General features: G+C 27.7%; 1 protein-coding gene across 2 annotated transcripts in view; it reads left to right on the forward strand.

Annotated features, from left to right (window-relative positions):
• The window catches only part of LOC111041884 (disco-interacting protein 2), a 147,924-nt gene continuing 124,566 nt past the window's right edge, over nt 1-23,358 (forward strand). For both annotated transcript variants that reach the window (XM_022326324.1, XM_022326326.1), the window contains exon 1: nt 1-789. In XM_022326324.1, coding sequence (XP_022182016.1) covers nt 705-789 — 85 coding nt within the window. In that variant the 5' untranslated portion in view covers nt 1-704. The remainder of the gene's footprint in view (nt 790-23,358) is intronic.

The following is a 23,358-nucleotide window of genomic DNA, read 5'->3' on the forward strand; positions in this document are numbered from 1 at the left end:
TGCGTGCGTATCGATGCGGCCCGTGTACCGCACCGCGATTTGTTCTCCCCACCGGGAACGACAATAACAACTGCGGCGGCGGCGAGGTCGTGGTAGCACGTTTACGCGACCGACCGGTAAACACGGACGTGGTACCCACAGCGGTGTGTTGTCGGGACGACCGCGGTTCTGTTCGTTATCATTTTTTTTCTCAACGCCATGCCGTCTCGCGTCAAACGTTGTCGGTGCGCATAGCGAGAACGACCGTCCGACGCGTGCGGCGCCCCGCGTTCATGATCTCGAACACACGCACAAACATACATGCGAATATACGACCGTAGTGATAAATAACAATAATAATGATAAAAATAAATTATAATAATATTGATGTAAATAATAATATTTTTGGTGTCGTGGTAATTAAAAAATCGTGTAGTGTATCCGGTTTTCTGTAACGTTTGGCTACAACACACACAGTGCGCCGTGTTGTTGATTTAAATTTTCTCTTGCGTTTTATTCTCGTACGGCTGTGAATAGTATTAAGGTTTTAACACTTACTTGCATACTATATAGTTTTTTTTATCGCTATCCGGTGTTATCTGTGCGTGCGCCGATTGTTTACCACCGATAGCGTTGGCCAGTCGGCCACCACCTCCCCTTATCAATTTAACCGTGTGATACGCGAAAAAGTGGGCCGCCGCCGGTGCGACCACTGCACTTACACAATGGCCGAATTTAACGTGGACATTACGCGGTTACCCGACGACGTTCGCGAAAAGCTCGCGGAACTGGAACTCGAGCTATCTGAAGGCAAGTACTCTAAGTTTTTTCTCTTGCGGTCTCCTCGACCGGTGGTAGATCTGCTGGGGTGGTCGCCTCCCCCGCGCCAGGCCTTCAACAACCCCTCTACTGCCCGGAATGATTCATTATAGACACCGGCTCTGTTTTTCGTGCAAAGGTTTCTCATTCCCATCATAATGAATGTCCCTTTTGAGGTTATAGTGGTGCCAAACACGACCGTTTACTGTGACACCCGAATTTTGGGGTCTCTCGGGGACCTTAGTCTCATACCTATCTATCACTATGGCTGCCAATCGGTTTAAGTGCCGTCCAGATGAATATTGATTGTGTGCATAATTTTTATCTACAGAAGAAACACTTTGGACTTAGTACTATTCATATTTAATGAATGATTTAGCTTATTATTTATTATGGTGGCTATCTATAAGTTTAGGCTTATTAGTGTCAGTTTTATCTTTATTGACAAATAATATCTTTCAAATGGCAGTACTTAAATCCATTTAAATATCTATAGTTTTTTTTTTTTATGAAGTACAGAAACTGATAGAAATGTTTGAAATGTTATCAACCGAATTCCTACCGGTTTTTATCAAATAAGCAGTTCAGCCGCTAGCATATTATTTTCTTATAGATATTTGGCTTGTTGTTGATCTAAATAAACTTAAATACTAAATATTATACCTAGTTGGTTAATTTAGCATAACTACAACAGTTTTATTTTAAATGCCTTGAATTTTATCCATGTAGGCTGTTACATATTTATATTATTTTATAGAAAATTGGTAATTATAAAGTAATGAGATGGTGTTAAAACGGTTTCATTTTCACTGATATTTGTATTTTTATCGGTAAATAAAATAACTTCAAACCGTTTTAATCCCGTCATATAAACATACTAACAGACAACATTTATATGGTGACCTCAAAATAGTTTTTAAAGGAACAAACTGTGTTAGATAGCTGTAGCTATTTTGCTTATCAGTAAAAATATTAACTGCCTATCCTTTTTTCTCTACGAGGAATATACAATACAACGTGACATATACTATAAGTATAGTATTTAGATACAGGTCAAATACAAAATTTACAGGGGAAAAAATACATGATCAAAAAGTGAACAACCTTAAAGAGAAAAGCCATCTATTAATGACACTTATAATCTGTGGATATAAGACTGTTTTGACGTTATCATATAAAAACATAGTAAATTAAAAACTAGTTTAGAAATTATATTTTGTATTCATATTCTGTTGGACCAAAAAAGTTTGATAAGTTCATAAAAACATTTGTTTTTTGAATGAAATACCTAAAGAATATTTTGTTACAATTAGGTAGTTTTCATTTTTTGTTTTATGAAATAGCACACATAAAGGAAAGAGTAAATAATTAATATATATATGTATTATGCATACAGAGAATACATTATAAATATAATAATTGAAGAAATAGTTAAACATGTTGTACCTACGTTTATTATTATAGAATTGATTTCGGTTTATACCTACATAATCATACTTACATCATATTCTGATAAAAAAAAGTCAAAATCTTGAATTTCATTACTCAGGCGCTAAAAGCAATAAACTGGACTATTGAACTAGATATTATTAACAGAGATATGTGGTATAACAAAGTACCTAGGGTTAATTTTTGAATTAAAATGTTGGACTTTTAAGTTGATTTTGGCTAAAATCCCATTGTGATCTATGAAACCATTTAGTAGTTTGAATAAAAATATTTTGTTAAAAACTAGATGTTTTGATTTCAATGGTTTAAGACTAAAAATGGAAGTAACATCATCACATCTATCAATTGTGTCTGGAAGCACAAACATGAAGAAACATCCTATAAATTATAAGAAGATGACTATTATTTTGCTTATTAATGTACAATTGACTGTTCTTCATATGAATATTAGTCTGAACATATGTTAGAAATATTAACAAACCAATCTCTAGTTTATAAATATTATGTCTTATTTTTGGTATTATTTTGAAAATATTATTAGTTCTACACTTCTATTTGCATTGACAATCTCTATTTGTTGTATAATATTTGGGTAATGAAATTTCACAACATAGTATTCATTCTTAGTATTCATTCCTATGTGAGGCATATAGGTTTTTTTTATTTATGTTGAGATGGCAATAATGATTAAGCGTAATTCAATTTTTCTATATTAATCTTATAATATGATCACATAGGTTAAGTGAGATTAGTTATGAATTAAAAATATTAAAACTTGTGATTTAATAATTCTGAACTTTAATATTTTGTTGCTTACCCATTTTTTTAATCTACTACTGCTATTCGTATATTTCATACATGTATAAAAAAAATAAAGTACCTACTTAGTTGACTCAAAAATGTTCTCGAAAATTTCCAACGCAAGTATAATACATATTTAACAGGTATGTATTGAATTTTTAAATTTATTTATTGTGATCTTTTGTAATACAGGGCAGATAAAGTTCAATTGGCCCCTTAATTGGTTCTTCCTAAAATTTGCATGATCAAGTATTATTTAAATTTATTAGATAGAATATAGTTCAGTAATAACTATTAGCTAATAAGTTATAAATACAGTTAGTGCTTAGTAATATATATACAAATGTACCTATAAGATACTTTCTTTAAAAAAATGACTAGTTAATTAAATTTTCTAGTACCTACCTTCACTGTATTAACTTATCAGTTGAAAATTTAACAACTTATTTGGTGATAAAACAAGTGAATCTATTATGTCAGGGTGAATTGAGGGGTGAATTTTCTAATGTTTTATTGTAATGTTCTGTAGTATGATTTAATATTATAACCTATAGGTTACTTTAATAGTGGAGCTATAATAGTTAGTATAATAATAATACTATTATAATAGCTATAATACTAGCAGCTAATAAAAAAAAATAAAACAACCTATAGATTATTCAGCTACTGAATTACCCGTGTATTTTACTATTATTTAAAATGTACAGAAGGAACTTGCATATTTTGAATAATAAATAAATGTACAGTATTGTTATTCTGAGTAAATATTACCATTAATTATAAATACTAGTATTTAATATCAATGATAGTACCTATTTATTAACTAAAAAATACGTCTAAGAAGATGTTAGCACACCTGTTTTTTCTCTTTGGACCACGTACCTACAACAGACAAAACGCATTCAAACAAGTTTATTTAGATTGTGTTTTTGAGTGATCTTTTATCTTAGATTAAAATTACCCGTTACAAAAATTATAGAGGATAATATTTTTGAGTTTGCTGTCATATTTACGAGTATTTGTCTAAATATTTTCGCAAATAAATTTAATATCCATTGAGGTAAAAGTACAACATTTATTTTTATTTTTAAGTCAAATATAAAGTCAAAGAATAATAAAATATAAAACCGAAAGGAAAAACCCTCCAAATTATTGTAGTCTAACCTAAGAAACCACATTTTCACTCTATAAAGATGAGAACATTTACTGTGCAACGTAGTTTTTGTTTTTTTTGATATCAGAATTAAAAAAAGTCATTCAAGTTTGAATAACTCAAAAATAATGAATTTTTAAACTATAACAACTTTTTTTGTATATGTGACATTGGACAATTAAAAACAACGCTGTACAGTCGATGTTCTCTTCTTTATAGCGTGGACATTTGGTTGCTTAGCTTGGACTACAACCTGAGTGGATCTACCCATGAAAAACAGTTTTCCTGTGTTTTGCATTTGCAAGATGGGACAACACATGCGGGTGTAACGTCCTCCTAATGTTATCTTAAACAACAATTTGCTAAAATGTTAGATTCTAATAAATGATTATTATCACGCATTGTTTAAGTTAAAATTATATTATTTCATTGTTATACGAATAATAGATGACCAGTTTAAAATTTTAGAGTTTAGAATTACAAGTATAAGGTTGAAATTCCTGATTAGATAAGTTAAAATTAATAATTAAATATATTATATGGATATATTATTATGACATTGTAGTTCTTCTACCTTCGTTTTTACTCTTTCGAATGTTATTTTTAAATCACAGTTTTTAACAGTTTTATTGATAATAATATGTACCCACCAAAAATTCAATTTTATTCACAGTATTTCGTAATTTTTCGAAGACTACTTATTCGTTTGTACAGGCTTACGAATATCTTAATATCTAGGTATCTAAAATGGTTTGAAGAATCCTTGAGCACTGTATAATTTTTGATGAATTGACATGTAATTGACATAATATACTCGTAATGAAACATTTTTGAAGCACTTCTCTATTTCAGACAAAATTCTGTTCTTCATAAAAATATAACATTACTATACAACCTATAATAATCATAATGATTCATATTTTATTTATTAGTTGTTTGTTATTACTTATTAATAAATTACATATTATGTTACCCTCGATTTTAAATGTTTATAATATAATTTATACCTAATAACTGATATGTGTACAAACTACAATACGTTATTGGAAATATATAATGGTACTAATGTTCTCTATCAATCATCACTGATATAAAAACACGTATTCTAAAATCAAAATTAAATAAAGTCTAATCTAATATAAATAATATGATTTTCTTACAGATTTAAATAATTAAATGTGATGGTTTGTTGTAAACTAATTTTCATTATTCGTTCTAATGAGCAATCCTGGCATTGTCAATGTCCTTGATGTTTTGATAATAATCAAACACCAAAAATAACATTAAGATGTTTAACGAAATAATGCCCATGTCCTATTGGTAAACTCTATTCATGTAAACCAAGTAATGATCTAGTAATCATTAAAATTATCCATGACAAGCATTGTTAAAATTAAGCAAATTTTTATTAAGTTCGATTTTTATAAAAAAAAAATGTTTTTTTTTTAAACATTGATCATGATATTATTACCATATTATTGCTATGTTAGTATTTATACTTGGTCAATGATATTACATTAAACATTAACGTGTTGCTTTTTTAAAAAATATATTGAATCTTATAAATAAAAAAGCTACCATGGAAATAATAGTTCATTTTTTTTAGCTAATATAATACTAAATATTATTTAAATATACTGCAATCTGTCAGGTTTACTGCAATACTGCTAGCTACAAGGATTAGGTATATCTTTCTAATAATGCGGAGTTAGGCGTTTCATTTCGGATTCACTGTGGCTGCAAATGCTAAATATTTACTAAATAATTATATGTTAGTTCTTGCATATTACTATATTAGTAATTCGCCTGGTCTCCTCCGTTTTCTTTCTACTTCTCTCACGTTTTGGCCGTATTTTAAAATATTTATAAAATTTGAAATCTGTTTCAAAACCATCATGTTAAAATAAAATACCTACAACAACTGTCAACAATATTACAACTACAGAATAATGTTGTTTAGCCAAGATAAAATATTAAATTGCACCTGATTATTTGTATTAAATTTGTTTTCTTTTGGAGACCGTCGTATTTTTTCCATTGACCGGTTAGTTTCTTTATAGGCCTTTAAAAATTACAATTGGCTAAATGCCGGTCTTCTCATTCCTAAATGACTCCTGTTATGCTACACATATTCCTGCTTCGAGATATCACGTACCTGCACAAGGTATCTTAACTGCTTATTTTCTATGTGAATACTTTTATAATTATTATCCATGATATTTCATTCGAGTATTGTACAAGTTGTGTCGGAGTTTAATCCGTATTAGATAAAATAAATAAATAAAACACATTTAATGTATATATATATATATATATATATATTCAATCTAAAAGCAATCGCTGTTGAATGCCTACTTTCTTTATAATAATATGATGATTTAGGTTTTTTCACTTACTTATACCTACACGTATGCAAACTAGGCTTCTATTCTTTCGTTTTAGTAAACAAAGATTTATAGTGAGAAGTTATTATTGACCTAACCTGGAGTGGTTGTATTCTGATATAATTAGAATTTTCTTGTATTTTGAACATAGTTTATTATTCATTATTCTGTTAATCTTAAGTAAAAACTACCATAAGCTATTTTGTTTTGTCATAATATCTAGACTATAGACTATCTAGAGTCATATCATAGTTAACTTGTTCATAGGCTGTTTTTCTTACAACCGTTTATTGTTGTAAGCCACACGACGATTATTACAATGTTTACACGGTCATATTGTATGATTTGAGAAGTCAGGTAGTACAATAGAACATGAAGTTGTACATGCATATTTTAATATTTACTGGCACACAGACTGACACATTATTGTAAACTTTTGATGGAATTAGTAAATTATTATAATTAATTTAATATGATTTATACCATATTGTAAAAAAATTGAATATTATATAGTAGACTAGTCTTAATCAAATAGCTATAGGAATGTGTATCATTAATTAATTATTGAAATATGCTACTATTATTTATTACAGTATAGATTTTATGTATATATTTATTAAGTAATAATTAAACCGACCCTAATTATATTTTTATACTACCTAGCACAGGATTTTTTAATATAGTGGTTAATGACTGAGTAGCTAAATTAATTTTTTTATTTATAATCGCATGTGTTTGTTTTATAAAGTTGGACAAATGATGTTCGTACATCACGAACTTTGTAGGTATAATTTGATTTATTAAACAAATGTATTATTTTATTATTATGATACCGTCATATTTTATACGAAAACTGAAAAGCAAATTTGTATTATAAATAGTATCAATATTAAAGAAATACCACGAATTAAATAACTTGATTTAGAAGTTTACATTATCCGCACTGATGTTATCATACTGCTTATCATGTTGGTAACCTTATTACCAGGTTGTTGTGTTGTGAAGAAATGTTTTTAAATATCGAAATACCAAGATAAATCAATAAATATACGGGAATATAGTTTTTAAAAGTTTCATTTTGCATTCGAATATTATTTATTTTTAATTTATTTCATTTGAATAGTAAAAAAAAAAACGTTTAACCAACCACTCCCTCAAAATGACAGAATCTAAAAACTCTGTGTGTGTCTGCTGCACTATAATAGGTTTTGAGTGTGCACACCATTGAGTTGATCACTGTAATGTACCTAAGTGATCATTTATAAGTTATCATTTTGATAATTTATTTATATTACATATACATATAATACATCACATTTGTAACTTATTTTTCTATTTGTATATTGTTTGGTATCGGGTATAGTGAACTATTTTTTATCCAAAAACATCACATATTATTAGAATTTATATCATACACCCATTGATATATTAATAGTATTATTAATTTTTAACTTTAAATTCAATAAAAGCGTATATCGATGCACCTTGGTGTGAATTTAGAATTTAGGTATAATTGTATAAGTCAGCTTAAAATGAATCTAAATATTTTGAATAGATATATTATTATGTATTGGAAAAGTTAATTTTAGTGAAAATGTCAAGCATCTACAGTAGTTTATTTTTGAACAACAGCAACAAAAAAAGCGGGTAAGTGGATGTCACTCTGCTGTATAATGCACTCACGATATTTTATTGTAGAGTTGAGTAAAAAACCAAAATCGTTTTTGTCAAAACCCGGGTTTTTGTAAAAATTCCCGTGTTCTATAAATGTTTTGTTTCTTTTTTCTGCAGCCTTTGAAAAATATTGGGAACATTTTATTTTTGACCTAAGATTTGAAAATTAAATACAAGATTCCTCAAAAGTTTCTCTACCTTTATCAAAAAAAAAAAAAATGATTATCTAAAAGTCAAATTAAATTGTATGCTCATTTGAAGTTCAAATTTTTACAACATTATTGGATATCCCTCGATTTTTTTTGGAACGGATTTTCTTATTTTGTTGTAATTCTAAAACGAATAACCGTTCTAGTATTTCATAAGTTTTATTTTTTTGTACAAATATTTATAAAATTAGTTTAATTTATACAAAAAGTTAAGTATTTGCATGTATCCTTTAGTTTTTGGCTTTTTGCAACGAAAATCACTACAGCAGTTAAAATTCATTGCATATTTGTTTTTGAAGAATTGTTTTAAAGTGTCATATTACATAATGGTGGTTATAATAAAACCTTAAAGGTGCATCTACAGTTTGGATAATCCGGGTATTGGCTTCTAACTGTAATGTTTCGTATGCATGTAGTTTGTATTCGTGACTATATTGACCATTATTATATGCTGACTGGTTAGGTCTGCCGTCTGCGTGTACAATAAAAATATCTATAATAATCGTTTCCTTTAACGCACATGTTTTGAATCGGAAATAATATGATATATTATTGTATAAATTGGGGAGGGCGTAATTTTATAAAGTGCTATGTATGGCAACTGATCATTATCAAACAAATTTATTCATATTATATATAGTTTTGTATTAGGTAGGTAAACGTGAATAATTTATGATACTCAATGAAAACTGAATTGGGATAGGTATAATATTTTTCTTAAATCCTGCTTTGTATGTCGGGTTATGGTTACAATTTTACATTTAATTTATATATTGTACGTTTTTGTATTCCCAACGAAGTGATGAATGAATTGATTTTATAATGATGTGTAAAAACAAAATGAAATCATTTTTTTTGTGTTTTCATCACGTTTTTGGACAGTAAAAATTCTCTGATGTTTAACTTGAGCATCTATTCTAATATACGTAAATCTAGTTGGTACTAAGTACCTAGTACTACTAAGTTATTCCTAGTACTACTTAGTTATTCCTAGAAGTTTTCAAAAGCGCCAGGAAAACCCAAAAATAAATTAAGGAAAAACAGGGATTTTTACGCAAAAGTCATCGACGGTATATATGTATATATATTTTTTTTGGTGTAATTGAAAAATAAATAACCATAGATAATTTAAATTTTAACTTTATGTTTATATGATTTTATATTTTATTTTACAAGCATTTAAATTTTAAATTTAATTTTGACAAAATATTCAAATTATTTTGAGGTGAATAGTTATAAAATGTAAAATTTTTATAGTCAAGGATAGAACATTTAATTAAACACAGTTTTTTTTTTAGATACATCCAGTTCAAATGGACAAAATGATTTTAGTTATTTTGTTGTATTTTAAAAATATTATTCGTGGGGACTTGAAACTTTTAAAGTATATTTTTATATTGTTTAGGCATGCAATTTTTTTGGAAAAAATGAATTGAACCTACTGTATTGCTAATGAGTAAAATAAATTACTTCAATAGCAATAACATCATAAAATATACTGTTTAATATAGGCTGTCAGGCCATCTTCGCTCAGTATCGTTTTTCGTATATAATGACATTTTATCATTGAATTCAAATATTTAACTTATCCATTGTAGTGACCTAATTGATACCTGGTTGTACAGCAGAGCTGTACTCATTTTACCTTTTTGTATTGTGTGTCTTATCATCGGAGCGGTATAAAAGTGCTTGCATTTTCAAGTTTGATTTTGGGGTCTGGTAGAAAATTGAGTCTATTTGGTACTTTGGGGATCACATGTAAAAAATTTTTGTTTCAAAATAACCAGGAAAAAATATAAGGGAGAAACAGGACATTTTTACGCAAAACCAATTTGTGTTCTCTTATGTAACTCAATTACGAATAATACAAATAATAAACAATAGTTCATTTATTCTGATCAATTTTTACAAAGTCTTACTAACTTTTAAGTAAAAATTGTTTATTACCCATAAACTTTAATTAAACATTTTTAAAGCGTTAATATTTTGGATTTTGAGCGGAGCGATGAACGCATTGATTTTACAAGGATGTGTGTTATTTTGCTTTTCGTGTCGTTTGTACATTGTACATGATAAGTGTAGACGAAATAATACTACTATTTTGAACTTAATAATTTTTCTGGTAGGAAAGTGAATCTAGTTGTTGCATTCGATAGTTCAAAGTTGTACAAATTTCCCGTAGTTTTGAAAAGCGTCGGGAAAAAATAAACATTTAGGAAAAACGGATTTAGATTCCGGTTAGGTTAGGTACGTTATGTAGTTTTCACTGAATTAGTATTTTCTATATACGCCATACAATTAAAAAAATATTTTGAATCTATTTTTGAACCATTTATAGGCATATGACAGTTTGATTTTTTAGTTAGTAAAAAAATTTCCAATAGGTCATAAACTTGAAAATGTTATACAAGGTTCCTCGTAAGTTGTTATTAGTGGAAATTAAAAAAAAAGACGAACTTATCTACTATTATCTTGTTTGGGCGTCTGAAGTTAGAATTTGACAAAATCTGAAAAAAATCACAAATATTAGGAAATTATTTTTGAGTTAGAAATTCATAAAAATGTTTTATTTTTATCTAAGATTTAATCCAAGGTTCCTCGCAAGTTTTTCTACCTTGCTACCTTTCTACCTCTTACTACAAAAGTTTAATGGAAGGCCAAATTAAGGTTTTATGAGCTTAAATTAACAAATTCTCACCGTGCGGTTTTCTTATTTTGTTGAAATAAGTTGTAATTATAGTATTTTAAAAGTATCAAAAAATACATATAGACACAGCCTTTGCTCAGAGTCGTTAGATCCGTAAATAATAATTTTATACCTTGGAATTCAAATTTAACACATACATTATAGTGACCCACACGACGCCGTAGAGAAGGGATGAAGATCCACTTTCCCACATTTTTAAATTTAAATTTCATAATTTTCTATTATTTGAACATTTTTTTATTACACATGTGAAATATAACATATAACCATAATTCAATTGGAGAATTAACTATCTTTTTTTGTTTGATACTAATTAATTGTTCGAGATGATAATATTTTAAGATGTAGAATGTCGAATTATATATATAAATGTTATACTTTGTTTACTGTGATTTTGCTTCAGAATTTTATAAGATAGTAGGATTATTATTTTTTAAGTACTGAATTGCGTTTAAATAATGATAATAATAATTTAACAGTGGTTAATATACAGTTCATCCATCACAAACAAATGGTTGTATATTTTGGCCACCATAGTCATAATATTGTGTAAGTTACATTTCGTTATCGTAAAATTGAATTTCAATGTACGCTACACTTGAGTTTTGAAGTGAAGTATTAATTTATAAGTAAGCAATAATATTATTGAATAGGACAAAATATAATGGTGACTCATCTGATGTTGATGTGTCTATAATACAACCGGTTTGCTGCTGACCAATATAATATATAGTGATATTTCATTTACCGTCATCTCCCAAGTGTTTGCGTTATTTCATAGATTCACCCCCCCCCCCCCCCCACCATATGACAGAAGTACGCTTCCATCCGGTCGTAAAATACATAGTATGGTTTCATGACGATAGAAATAATTTTACAATTTAGAGTTTGGTTGAAACGAGTAATATACAATCTTAATTATTACTTTTCGGCGTTTTATTATATACATCAATTCTTTTAGTCGTGTCTTAAATGCGTACTGGTCGCTATTTTTATATATTAACCTAAATGGATTAATGCATTTATCATGAAAATGACATTACCTCACTCATTATCAAGAAAAATAATAATAATTTCAAGGGATGGTAGTTGTGGTTTACCAGTACCTGTTTGTGTTATCATTTACGTCACGTCTCAGGTATGCAGTCACATGATCGTCCTTGGCATCAGTGTGGTGAGGGGAGGAAACAAAGACTATATTACAAGTAGTTGCAATTGAGCGTGTAACTCTAAAAACATTTAGACATTCATAAAATCATAACCATTTATAACATGTAAAACAGCTGTAAGACTTGTGATTATGTCGCCATGTCGGAACACTTGTTTTTAAATATCAGTTCTTTAACTATTTTTATTGTTTATGTACCTACCTACCTATGTATTTTAAATAAATTCGAAAACGTTTTCGGGTTTTTACTTCTTAACGTTGATGTAATATGTTGTAATAAATGTTTTTATTGAATGTTATAAATGTACAACTTTCAACAAATTGTAAAAACGTATTCTTACTTGTTAGTATTAAATAATATATAGGTTTTTAAAAGATAATGTCATTAGGTAGTGAGAGGTTTATGTTCGATTTTTTTTATCTATTGTGTCGGTTACATTCGTCGTTTTAAAGTATAAACTTTTTGTCTTTTTGCTACTATTGTTATGTAATTATTTCCAGTCTGGTGAGCAAATTTTCGAGTAACCATTTATTAAAAAATAGCCAAAAGTATAATGTCTGACGTCTGTGTACTATCTTATACGATTAAAATCTTCTTGCTTTTGTCATTTTCATCATTTCTTTTACAGCTATAAGCTTAATTTATTTTTTATAAAACAGTGAATTTATTTAAACTTGCTTAAGTTTTTTGTATTTATTTAAATTGATGCCGTTTTTTGTTATAGCCTATCTTATAATTTTAAATCTATAGGTATTAAATTTAATAATTAAAATATTTTTGATGTAAGTACTAACACATAATTAAGCACTCTGATCATAGTGTACAATAACGGTAGATGAACTGCAAATAATAAAATATGCCTTTTATTCCTACCCTGTTTGAGTGTATGTGTAGTTCAAACAACTTTGCCTTTTGACTAATTGTGAGTATTTGTTATGTGAATTAAAATAAGATTGACTTTGTCTGACTTTTGTCATTGATAATTGATTACATTTTGGTTTGAAGCTCTTTGTTTTAGTATGACAAGTTGAAAAACAATGACTGTAAGTAATGAGTCATACACGTATTTACTATTTATATATTATAATCAGACTTCCTAGCCGTTTCGAATAATACAACTATTTGCTCAACTATAATTGAGCATAAATATAAAAAACACGCTTAACAGAATATAATGGAATTTCAGTTTTTATTTTCAGCTACAAATAGATTTGTGGTTAAACTAGACGAGTATCATCAAGTACCTACCTTTTTTTGGTAGTGTTTATAATAATTTATCTACATTTTAAAAATAGTGTTTTATTATTTTGCCATTATTTTTACGGCCTTCCTTAGTTAACAAGCGCATTTCATTTGTGTTCTTGTATATTTGCATTTAGTGAACGTTTTTAAAGACACCGCTAACATCCATAAGCTATTTTCTTTTAGCAGTAAAAAAAAGTTTTAGGAAAATGGCTTAGGGTGGTGTGTTATAATTTGCTTATATTTTTATTTTTATTTTTGGTGATAGAAATTAAAGTTGTTACCTAGAGTATTTTAAATCTTCAAATCTGTTTATTTAATAGTGTATACTGAATAGTATTGTACTTAGTAATTACTTTATATTAGATTTCTATTATATTTGTATACGTACACTCGTTTCTTTGCATCTTTTTTGTGCTTACACCTCTGGTTGAATGATCCTTTAAGCGTTTAACATTATTTAAACATAATATTACGTCGTTGCTATAAAATCAATTTTGAGTGTTCATGTTAACAAATTTCAATTACCTATCTACATACTCGGTTAATAACTAATTGTCACCAGGAGGTCTAAAATCTTCCGGTGAAATATAAAACTATATTCCTTTGTCATAAAACCTATATACGCTATAGATGAGAACTACGTCCATCTTACCGCATAACGAACCGTATTAAGCTAACGACAATAGGTAACGGACTTCTATTCATACTTCAACTTATTATGATATACTGTATCATTGAATAATGGGTTTCAAGCTGGAGACTTGTCGTCCACCGTATAATATGAGTTCCTACATCATGAACAATGTTTAGAATAAAATTGGCAAAATATTTTGTTACTTATAGAAACCAAATAGGCACATGTCTTCACAAAGACTTAATATTTTTGTAGGTAAGAATTTTATTTGTTACTACTTTTAGTATAACCTAATACTGTCTTCATTTGAACTTCAATTTTTTTACATTTTTAAACTACACAAAATTATGCAATGTAGTACTTTTATTAACTTAAATAATTCCAGTAACTGCTATTCAAATTTGAACAAGATATCAAAATTTTAATTAAGAAATAATACTACAATTTATTATTTATTTATTATAATTGAAATGTGTTGTATTTGAGAACAGTTAAAAAATTATACACCTGCAATTGGTTTAATTACTTAATTGTGAGGTACAAAGAAAATTACATATTATTAGGTATTGATTTCCAAAATAAATTTTCCTATCAGCATGATAGTACGTGTAATAGGATACATAGTTGTAGACTTACTGCATTAAAGTTTAGGCGAAAGCCAATATTAAGAAGGCTTAGATACAGATCATCAAGCCAGTATTTCAATGTGTCGGGTCTTAAGGCAAAGAATTTAAATTCAAGTGTCAAACAAAAAACGTTTGATAATTAAATGTGAATATGTTTCGAACATTCAACATTTATTGTTAGTTTTATCAGTTTTGTAATATTTTGATTTTGGTAGTATATTATAAAAAATTTAAATATTATTTCGCCTAAAATTAGGAATAACATATATATATATATTTATATGAACTTACGGTTTTATTATTAAATAATGTATAAACCATGAAGATGATTTTACATTTTAATACCTTATATTTTAAGCCCTTCAATTGACAATTTTAATTATACCGTGTGCGAGTTTATAGCAAAAATACACATTGCTTGATAGTTGTTCTGCCAATTGTCACCAATTACTTGTAGCCATATTACCCACGCCCGTATAATAGCACTTCTACTGGTAAAATTTATTATGTATCGTACATAATTTTATAGAGCCAACGACCTAAGTTCTTGGGGTCAACTGAATATTATCACTTATAAAAATGCCCTGTTCGCCTAATTTGGTTTTAAATTTGTTTTTTATTATTCAAAATATTCCTAAAGAATCAAATATTTTAAGTATTTTTTCCCACGAATATGACGTGAGTTGTTTATTTTCATGGTCCAATTAGTTACAGAAAAACCTTACTTAAAAAAAATTATAGTCCCAATATCTTATTATAATATGTATAAAATATTAATAAACCTGTTGATTATTGATTTTTTTTGTAAGAAAACTTATTGAAAATGGAGTTTACTTGGAGCGTACCTGACTTCTTCCCTTCTTCATAATAGTTATTAACAATTTATTGGCTGATTTTCATAATATTATTATGCAGGTATACTAGGTACTTATTTCGTATCCATTTTTAAAAAATTATTCAATATTTCAAAATATGAAGTATAAACAAACTAAATTCAAGTAAAATAAAATAATGTATAAATTTAACTTAAATAATGGCTGTTCATTATTTTACATGCGTATGCTTACGATCTTGTTTTATTATAAATTACATGTAAGCACGTAATTTTGATTTTATTACAGTATAATATATATTTATAGTTATGAATCATTCGTTGACGCTCGTCTCGTTTACTTAGCATGTAACTGACCTTATTTTATGTTATATTTTGTTACGATGACTAAACTAATTGTTGCAGATTTCAGGGTACTCTGAAATAACTTGGTGGTAGGAGAAAATGATTTTCCACGATATGGATTCAACTATATTTTTTTATATCTACGTTTTTCATGCTACTACGGTATATTTGTGTAACGTTTCTTGCTTAATTTGTTAAATTTAACTTAGACAAATATCATTAAAATAGTTTACCTGCAATCTTGAATCATCTACAATTGGATTGATGTTATCCATTCAAGAAAACACTCTTGTTTTTGTATTTCCTTTGCATATGTTGAAAACCGGTTAACAATCTGATTCTCGGTAATGACGAGTGTGTTGACCCGAACGTGTGATAATAAGCCAAGGTTTGCTTGCTACACATTGAAATATTATATGGATTATCTATATTTTATTTTAAGGATTTTTGTTTGTGTATTTAAGCTTTTGTAATGTTATTCAAGATAAAATACACAAGTTAGGTTCAATGAAGTACCTATTTGAATTTGTATTATTAAGCTTAAACATATACTTATTTTAATAAAATTAAATCAGAATTTTAACAAAACTGAAATGGAAAAACGCGAAAATTTTGAAAATTTAAAATTAAGTCTTTAATAGTTTAAATTATTTATATTTCGATCAAACGAAAATATATTAAAATTTAAGTAGTTCCTACCAATATATGTGTTCAAATTCTAATTAAATAATACTATATATTATATTATAATTATTTTATTATTATATTATACTATACGTGTACAGACTAAACTGCAGTATTATACCAAGGCACTTAAGTAAAATTTAAAATACATTTTTTTTCTATATTTTATTAAATACTTGATGATTATAAAAAATTGTTTTACTAAAAACATTTTAGGATAATATTAATATATTTTATAATATATAATTAATATATATATATATATGCATAATATATTATTAAACACATATTAATTTAATACTCATAGGACAAATTCAAGTATATATAAAAATGAATAACACATTTTTATTGAAAATAATGAAACAAAAATATTCTTTGTTCATGATAAATATTTTCATAAAATAATGGTTTACTTGCATACTAATTACGTTTTTAATTTAGAATCTGTTGCTTAAACTTAAACTTGTAATTCTATAGTATTATATCTATACCTCCGTTCAACTGTTGTAACAAACACCAATATTTAGTTGAAAAATAATAAAATGGATTGTTAATGTTGACCATTTGTTCAAAATAAGTTTACTAGAGTGGTTTATGATTCCCACTGGGTTACTTGTGCCAATGTGTGATGCAAAACGGCCGACGGCACACCCGAAATAGACAATCCAGCAACGGCATACACATAATTAGAAACGGATATTATGACCTAGGGTTTAACGTTACTATTACAATCATTTTTTATAACATAATATAAAAAAGTAATGGATGCATTGAATTATAGTTATTAGATACTAAAATACTATATGAATAACAAAAATTCTTTTTGTAAGTAAATTAATTACATATTTTGCATGCTTATGATTTTGCCTCTTAATTAATTTGTATTTACAGTTAGGACCATATTGTACATAATATTCATCTTTTTTTACTTTTTTATAATATAGTGCAGTGTTTGATTTGATGTTCTGATTATAACAATGTACAGTTCAACATAATTTTAACCTACGAAAAAATGTTTAAATCATCTAATAAAATGTTTTCTTATTTTAGGCTTTCAAGGCTTTCAAATTAATTGTTATAGAATACTTATGTACCATTTTTATGTTTGTCTAATCTCTAATAAAATTAGTTTAATTTTCTTCTACATATTGTCCATTATTTTCATAAAGTATCCAAATAGTATTAACTATAGTTGCACTTTTTACTTTCAAATTTGTTATGAAAGTCGTGTAGGTATATAACTTTGTATATTTTCTTTGAATACTATAATGAGTTATTCAAGTATCAAGTTTATAAGTTAATTTATTATTGAACTTTAAAGCATGCGATGAATTATTGCCATGTTCAATAAGGTCCCAAGTGTTCCAACACACTGAAGACGAGTATGGTTATTGGTTAATATCCCATCAATATGTAATGCTTGTATACTTGTATTGTAATCTCTTTTTCATTTTAATAAGAACTGCTCCCCTAGCATAAGCCTTCTTTATTGGGGTTGTTGGTGTGCTGCAATATTGTAAATTGTATACATCAATAATTGTACGACTAGTATAGTTGCTTAGTAAATTATTAATATAATTAATATAACAACGGTGCCTGGTCGGCTTGTTCGCATTCAGCTAGGTGTGCTATGAGAAAAAGGTTTAGTGGTTATGTAACGAATACGAGAGCACGAAGGTGCAGATTACGACTGTGCGTGGTCGTATGTCCAACCGTTTAAATTGACCGGCTTCTCATTTTCACATAATTAGTATATTATCAGAGAATATGGTCATTTAACGACCATATAGGCTACTCGTGGTTTGACATTATACCGAAAAAGGACAAGTTGTATTTGGTGTTATTCGTAGTGTATTTTCGGCACATCACTGTTTGGACTAACGCCAGATTCGATTAGGTACATGCTACATACCCACCCAATACGATATATTGTACAGTTGTATCAGCATTTGTTTTAATGACTCACAAATTGATGACAATATATCCGCTTACTGGTGGTTGGGTTGCTATCAGGACAACTTATATATAGATTTCGGCGTCCCTGGTTACTGGTTAGGTAGGTTATAGTGGTGAAGCAATCGTGGGTCAAGCTGGAGACGATAATGAGGTATATTATTTGCACTATTGTTATTTTTTACAAGGGTGTACTGGTAAGTGAATTGCTGTTTACACCGATTTCACTGATTTAAATAAATGAAATCCTTGGGGTGGGAACTGTGAATCGACCCAATAGAATCAATAGATCAATTGAATATTTTTGTTTTTGAAACTATGTGATCACGATTACAATATTGTGAATGGTGCAGGAGTACTTAGTACATTTATATTATGCTGTCATTCCATCAACAAAAAAACAATTAAACTTCATAAAAAATGTTGTTTTGTTAAATTTAAAGTTTATTCTAATTTTTATAAATTAATTGTAATTTTCTTATAGATAACTTTTGAAAAACCCGAGTTTTAAAATTATGTTAATTTGTCATGGAGAAACTGTATAATTGAGTCAATTGAGATACTAATCACAATGGGATTTGGGACTTTTGAGACATTTTCAAAATTTGTACACTAGGTGCATCATATATTATGTGGCCGAAAAACCTTAACTATTTCCATTATTTACCTGATCGGTAGTAAGCCATGTTCAAATTATTTTGATACCAGTGAAAAGAAAATCGTCCTCTTACATTGGCTATTGACCATAACTGCCATAAGTGGAACTCGCCCAATCGTTTGTATATGACTATAATAGGTACTCGGTTTGGACGAACTTGTATCAGAAATATGAGAATGCTATGATATACCTACTAGATTCCAATGTAAGCCCATGATTTTTATATAGACATAAACCTTTGTCCCATTTCTGGGTAACAGTATATGACGCGACCACCGAAAATGAACTGTAGAAACCTACTTTTTCTCGATATTTTCGTTTCGTTCTCTATACCAAAAACCATAATTATGGTTAATGTTTATTTGTGTTATAAACGTACTTAGAGACACAAAGACATAAATATAGGGTGTTTCATTAAGGACACCGGATTTAATTTGCTCGTTTTTTTTTTGTTTTGTGTGTTGGCCGACCGGTTTCTTTTATCATTGTTATCTATACACTTTTCGCATTTTGTTTTATTCATTTATTTTGATTTCTGAATGTTTCTAACGTTCTGTTTGTAACCATGGTGCGACTCAGTGCAAGATGCCAAAACTCCTACGCGTCAACGCAGTCGCAGATCACTTTTGAATCGAGAAATGGTTTTTGACCAGTTCAACGACATCTCTTCATCGATGATCTTAACAGTTGGCGATTCAATTTTCTTTAATAAAATTATAACAAGATTAAATCCGGCGTTCTTAATGTAATGAAACACCCTAAATATAACTTTATAGTTCATATTTTACGAATATCGTGGGCAATATGGGTAGTACCCTCGGTTACAATGAAGTTAATATTTTTAGTCACTTTTTATTAAATTTATCGAAATCAAAATAAATACCCCCATAGAACTTTATTTCTACTATATAAAGAGTCGTTTTAAACTAAACTATACATTCATATTATTTATTATTTTTAAATTTAGTATTGTATATTTTTTCTTTATAATTTACTATTTTAGAAACTGCAGCAATTACATTTAATTTTCCATATTTTTTATGATTCTGTAGAAATAAGGTTTTTTTGGTTGTAAAAATTTAAAAATCTACATTTTAATATAAATATTATAAGAATTTGTTCAGAAATATATTATAACTGAAAAATGTGTGTTGCGCTTTAAAACAGAACACCTCCATGTAGAAGAAAGCTTTTTAGACTTCGTCTAAAGCTATCTTTTACACTGTATTGCTATATAATATACACTCTAATATTAGACATTTAGTAAGGTACCTATTGAATTTTAAAACAACTTAAGTTTTTATGTGTGTAGGTATATCTTGCATATACACGGGGAGTATGCGACGTATTCTTTATTTTGTTTTGCATGACCCGTAACGATGAAGTGCTCCTTAACAGACATGTACGGAAAATTGTATGAGACAAAAGTGAAGGGCTGAGTGGTTTTAAAAACTTGGGTTTTACATAGAAAAGAAAATTGCACCATGATACTTTTCACAAAAAGCATTTATTGTGTATTTCAACGTATTACTCAGTTGAATTAATATTAAATAAAGTCAGAAACTTGAATATAAATATGTTTTAAGTCTGAGCTGCAGATTGATGAGTGTAATGATTTGAAAATTTTGATTGTTATATCGTTTTAATATAATATGCTTTAATCGATGCATTGTGAGTGGTTCCTATTATAAAACATTTGATCTAGTTGGTACTTTAAGAAGTCAAATTTAGGGAGACGCCAGTACTTTTTTTTAAATTGTGAACTGGGCAACAAAAAATCTTGAAAACATAGATTATTAACAATCAAGGAGCACCTGTAAAAGAAAAAACCGACTAATACAATAATTTTTGCCTTAATTAATAATTAAAAAAAAAGATTTTGTATAATTCATAAATACTTACTGTATATTTATAGCATACATTTTTTCATTTTTATTTCTTTAAAATTAAAATAAAATGTTTTAAATTTAGTTCAATTTTTTTTTGGAAGATTTCAAATTAATCAATTCGTAAATCTGATGATAGGAACAATTTTGGCGGTAAAAACGTAATTTTATATATTTTGACATTTTTTTTTACAAGATTATAATAAGTATTTAAGATATTGTTGTTTAAATATGTGTACTTAACACATTAAAAATGTAATTCATAAAAATAAGAAGTTGAATATTCGAAATTTATAACAAAAGGACAAGTTTAATCTCTGGGTGTTGAACTAAATATCGAATGATAAAACATAACACTCACAATAAATCAAATACTTACTATTAAATATAATATAAATTGTAAATTTAAAGTACAATAATAATTATTTCTATTTATTTATCAATAAATTGAATAATTTATTTACAAATATAGCGTCCATTAAAAATTAAATGTATATAATTATACAATAAGGTAAAATTATTTATCAGATCACTGCACATGCTATAATTTATTATGTATGATTATAATTGTATTTCAATTATTTGACGAATTTTTACATATTTACCTATTATTCAATTCAATAGTAGTGTATCTATTAGTTAAAATTTAATTATATTTATCATTAAACGATGCGTACACATAAATGCGTGTAAATATATTTTTTATACATGGCCTACCTTGACATATACTACACACACTGACCCCCACTACATATTATGATTTTTTCTTCGTAGCACTGACTACGACTTTCTCGTAACTAAATGTCCAAGTTCTAATTCTTACACAGACACCTAACGAAGAGTAGAAATCAATTGCCTTCTGCTAATACCTATATATACGCACATAGTTAAAATAAAATGCATTGGACGCACTGTAGTTGTACTTGTGACAACTACAGTGCACTTGTGAGTTCCAAATATCTAATTTAAGAAAACTATGATAATGTAATCAAACCTTATGTTATACTTTGATATCAGTTCGAATTTGTATTTCTTTTGTAGGAATAAATTAACATACAGATGTGTAAATATTAAAAATTCTTTCTTATATTATGTATGCCATAGTTATGAATATGATACATAAAACGAGCATATAAAATTAGTTCAATATCAAATAACAATCTTGTAAAATATGATAAGTATTTTGATACATTGTAACGATATAATATGTAGAAATATTCAATTTATATTTGGTGATAAGGCATATAAAGGTTTGGAATGATTCTAGTAATTTCACACATAATTTATAAATTATAATAATTTAAGGTACATAGTTAAAAAACTGGATTAAAAAATAAACTTAATTCTAGCTTCTATCAATTCAATTTACAAGATGGAATGGAAAAATAAATGCTTACACATAACTATCAATCCTTCGGCTACTGGATACAAGTTACTGGAATTTAAACTTTTCATATATCATTTGTAAAATTTGAAATGATGAAATATTGAAATTTAATGTAGTTTTGCTAATAGAAAAAAGTTCAGTCATGTATGTTATGTTCAATTAACTATCTATATTACGAATTTAATACGTGTTATATCGCTGAAATAAGATAAATTGTTAACGATTGCTAAATCACAATATTTACGCTTGTATGGTTATCCATCACATTTAAATATCGTTTAAATTACGTTCTCAAAATTAAATTCTTGCATAACAGCCGCAGAATATGGTGAAGCGATTTAAGGTAAATTTAGAAGGCAACATAAATATACACATCAATGAAGCAAATCGTGAAAGACATAAAAAGACACTATATTTTGTTTTGTGTATCTGTCTCGTTTTAGATCAGAGAATTGTCTTCAATATTCAATATTGATGGTGGTTTCTGCTTTCTGGTAGGAAATTTTGTCTAGTTGATATAGTATCTAACCTATCTACTGTTCTTAATAGTTGAGATAAAATAACAAAAAACCCCGAAAGAAAAGTGAGTATTAGCACAATAATATACACAGTTTTTGACAAAATCAGTATTGACTTATTGAAATTCAGTAGGTTACTGTAATGGATTTATTAAGTTGGATTCTAATGATAATTCATTTCATTGGTACGAAAAACAATTCTAAACTAGATGGATCTGTGGATTAGTAGTATCTATTTCTTAGGGT

The sequence above is a fragment of the Myzus persicae genome, unplaced genomic scaffold, assembly GCF_001856785.1.
Source record: "Myzus persicae strain clone G006 unplaced genomic scaffold, MPER_G0061.0, whole genome shotgun sequence".
NCBI classification, from domain to species: Eukaryota; Metazoa; Arthropoda; class Insecta; order Hemiptera; family Aphididae; genus Myzus; species Myzus persicae.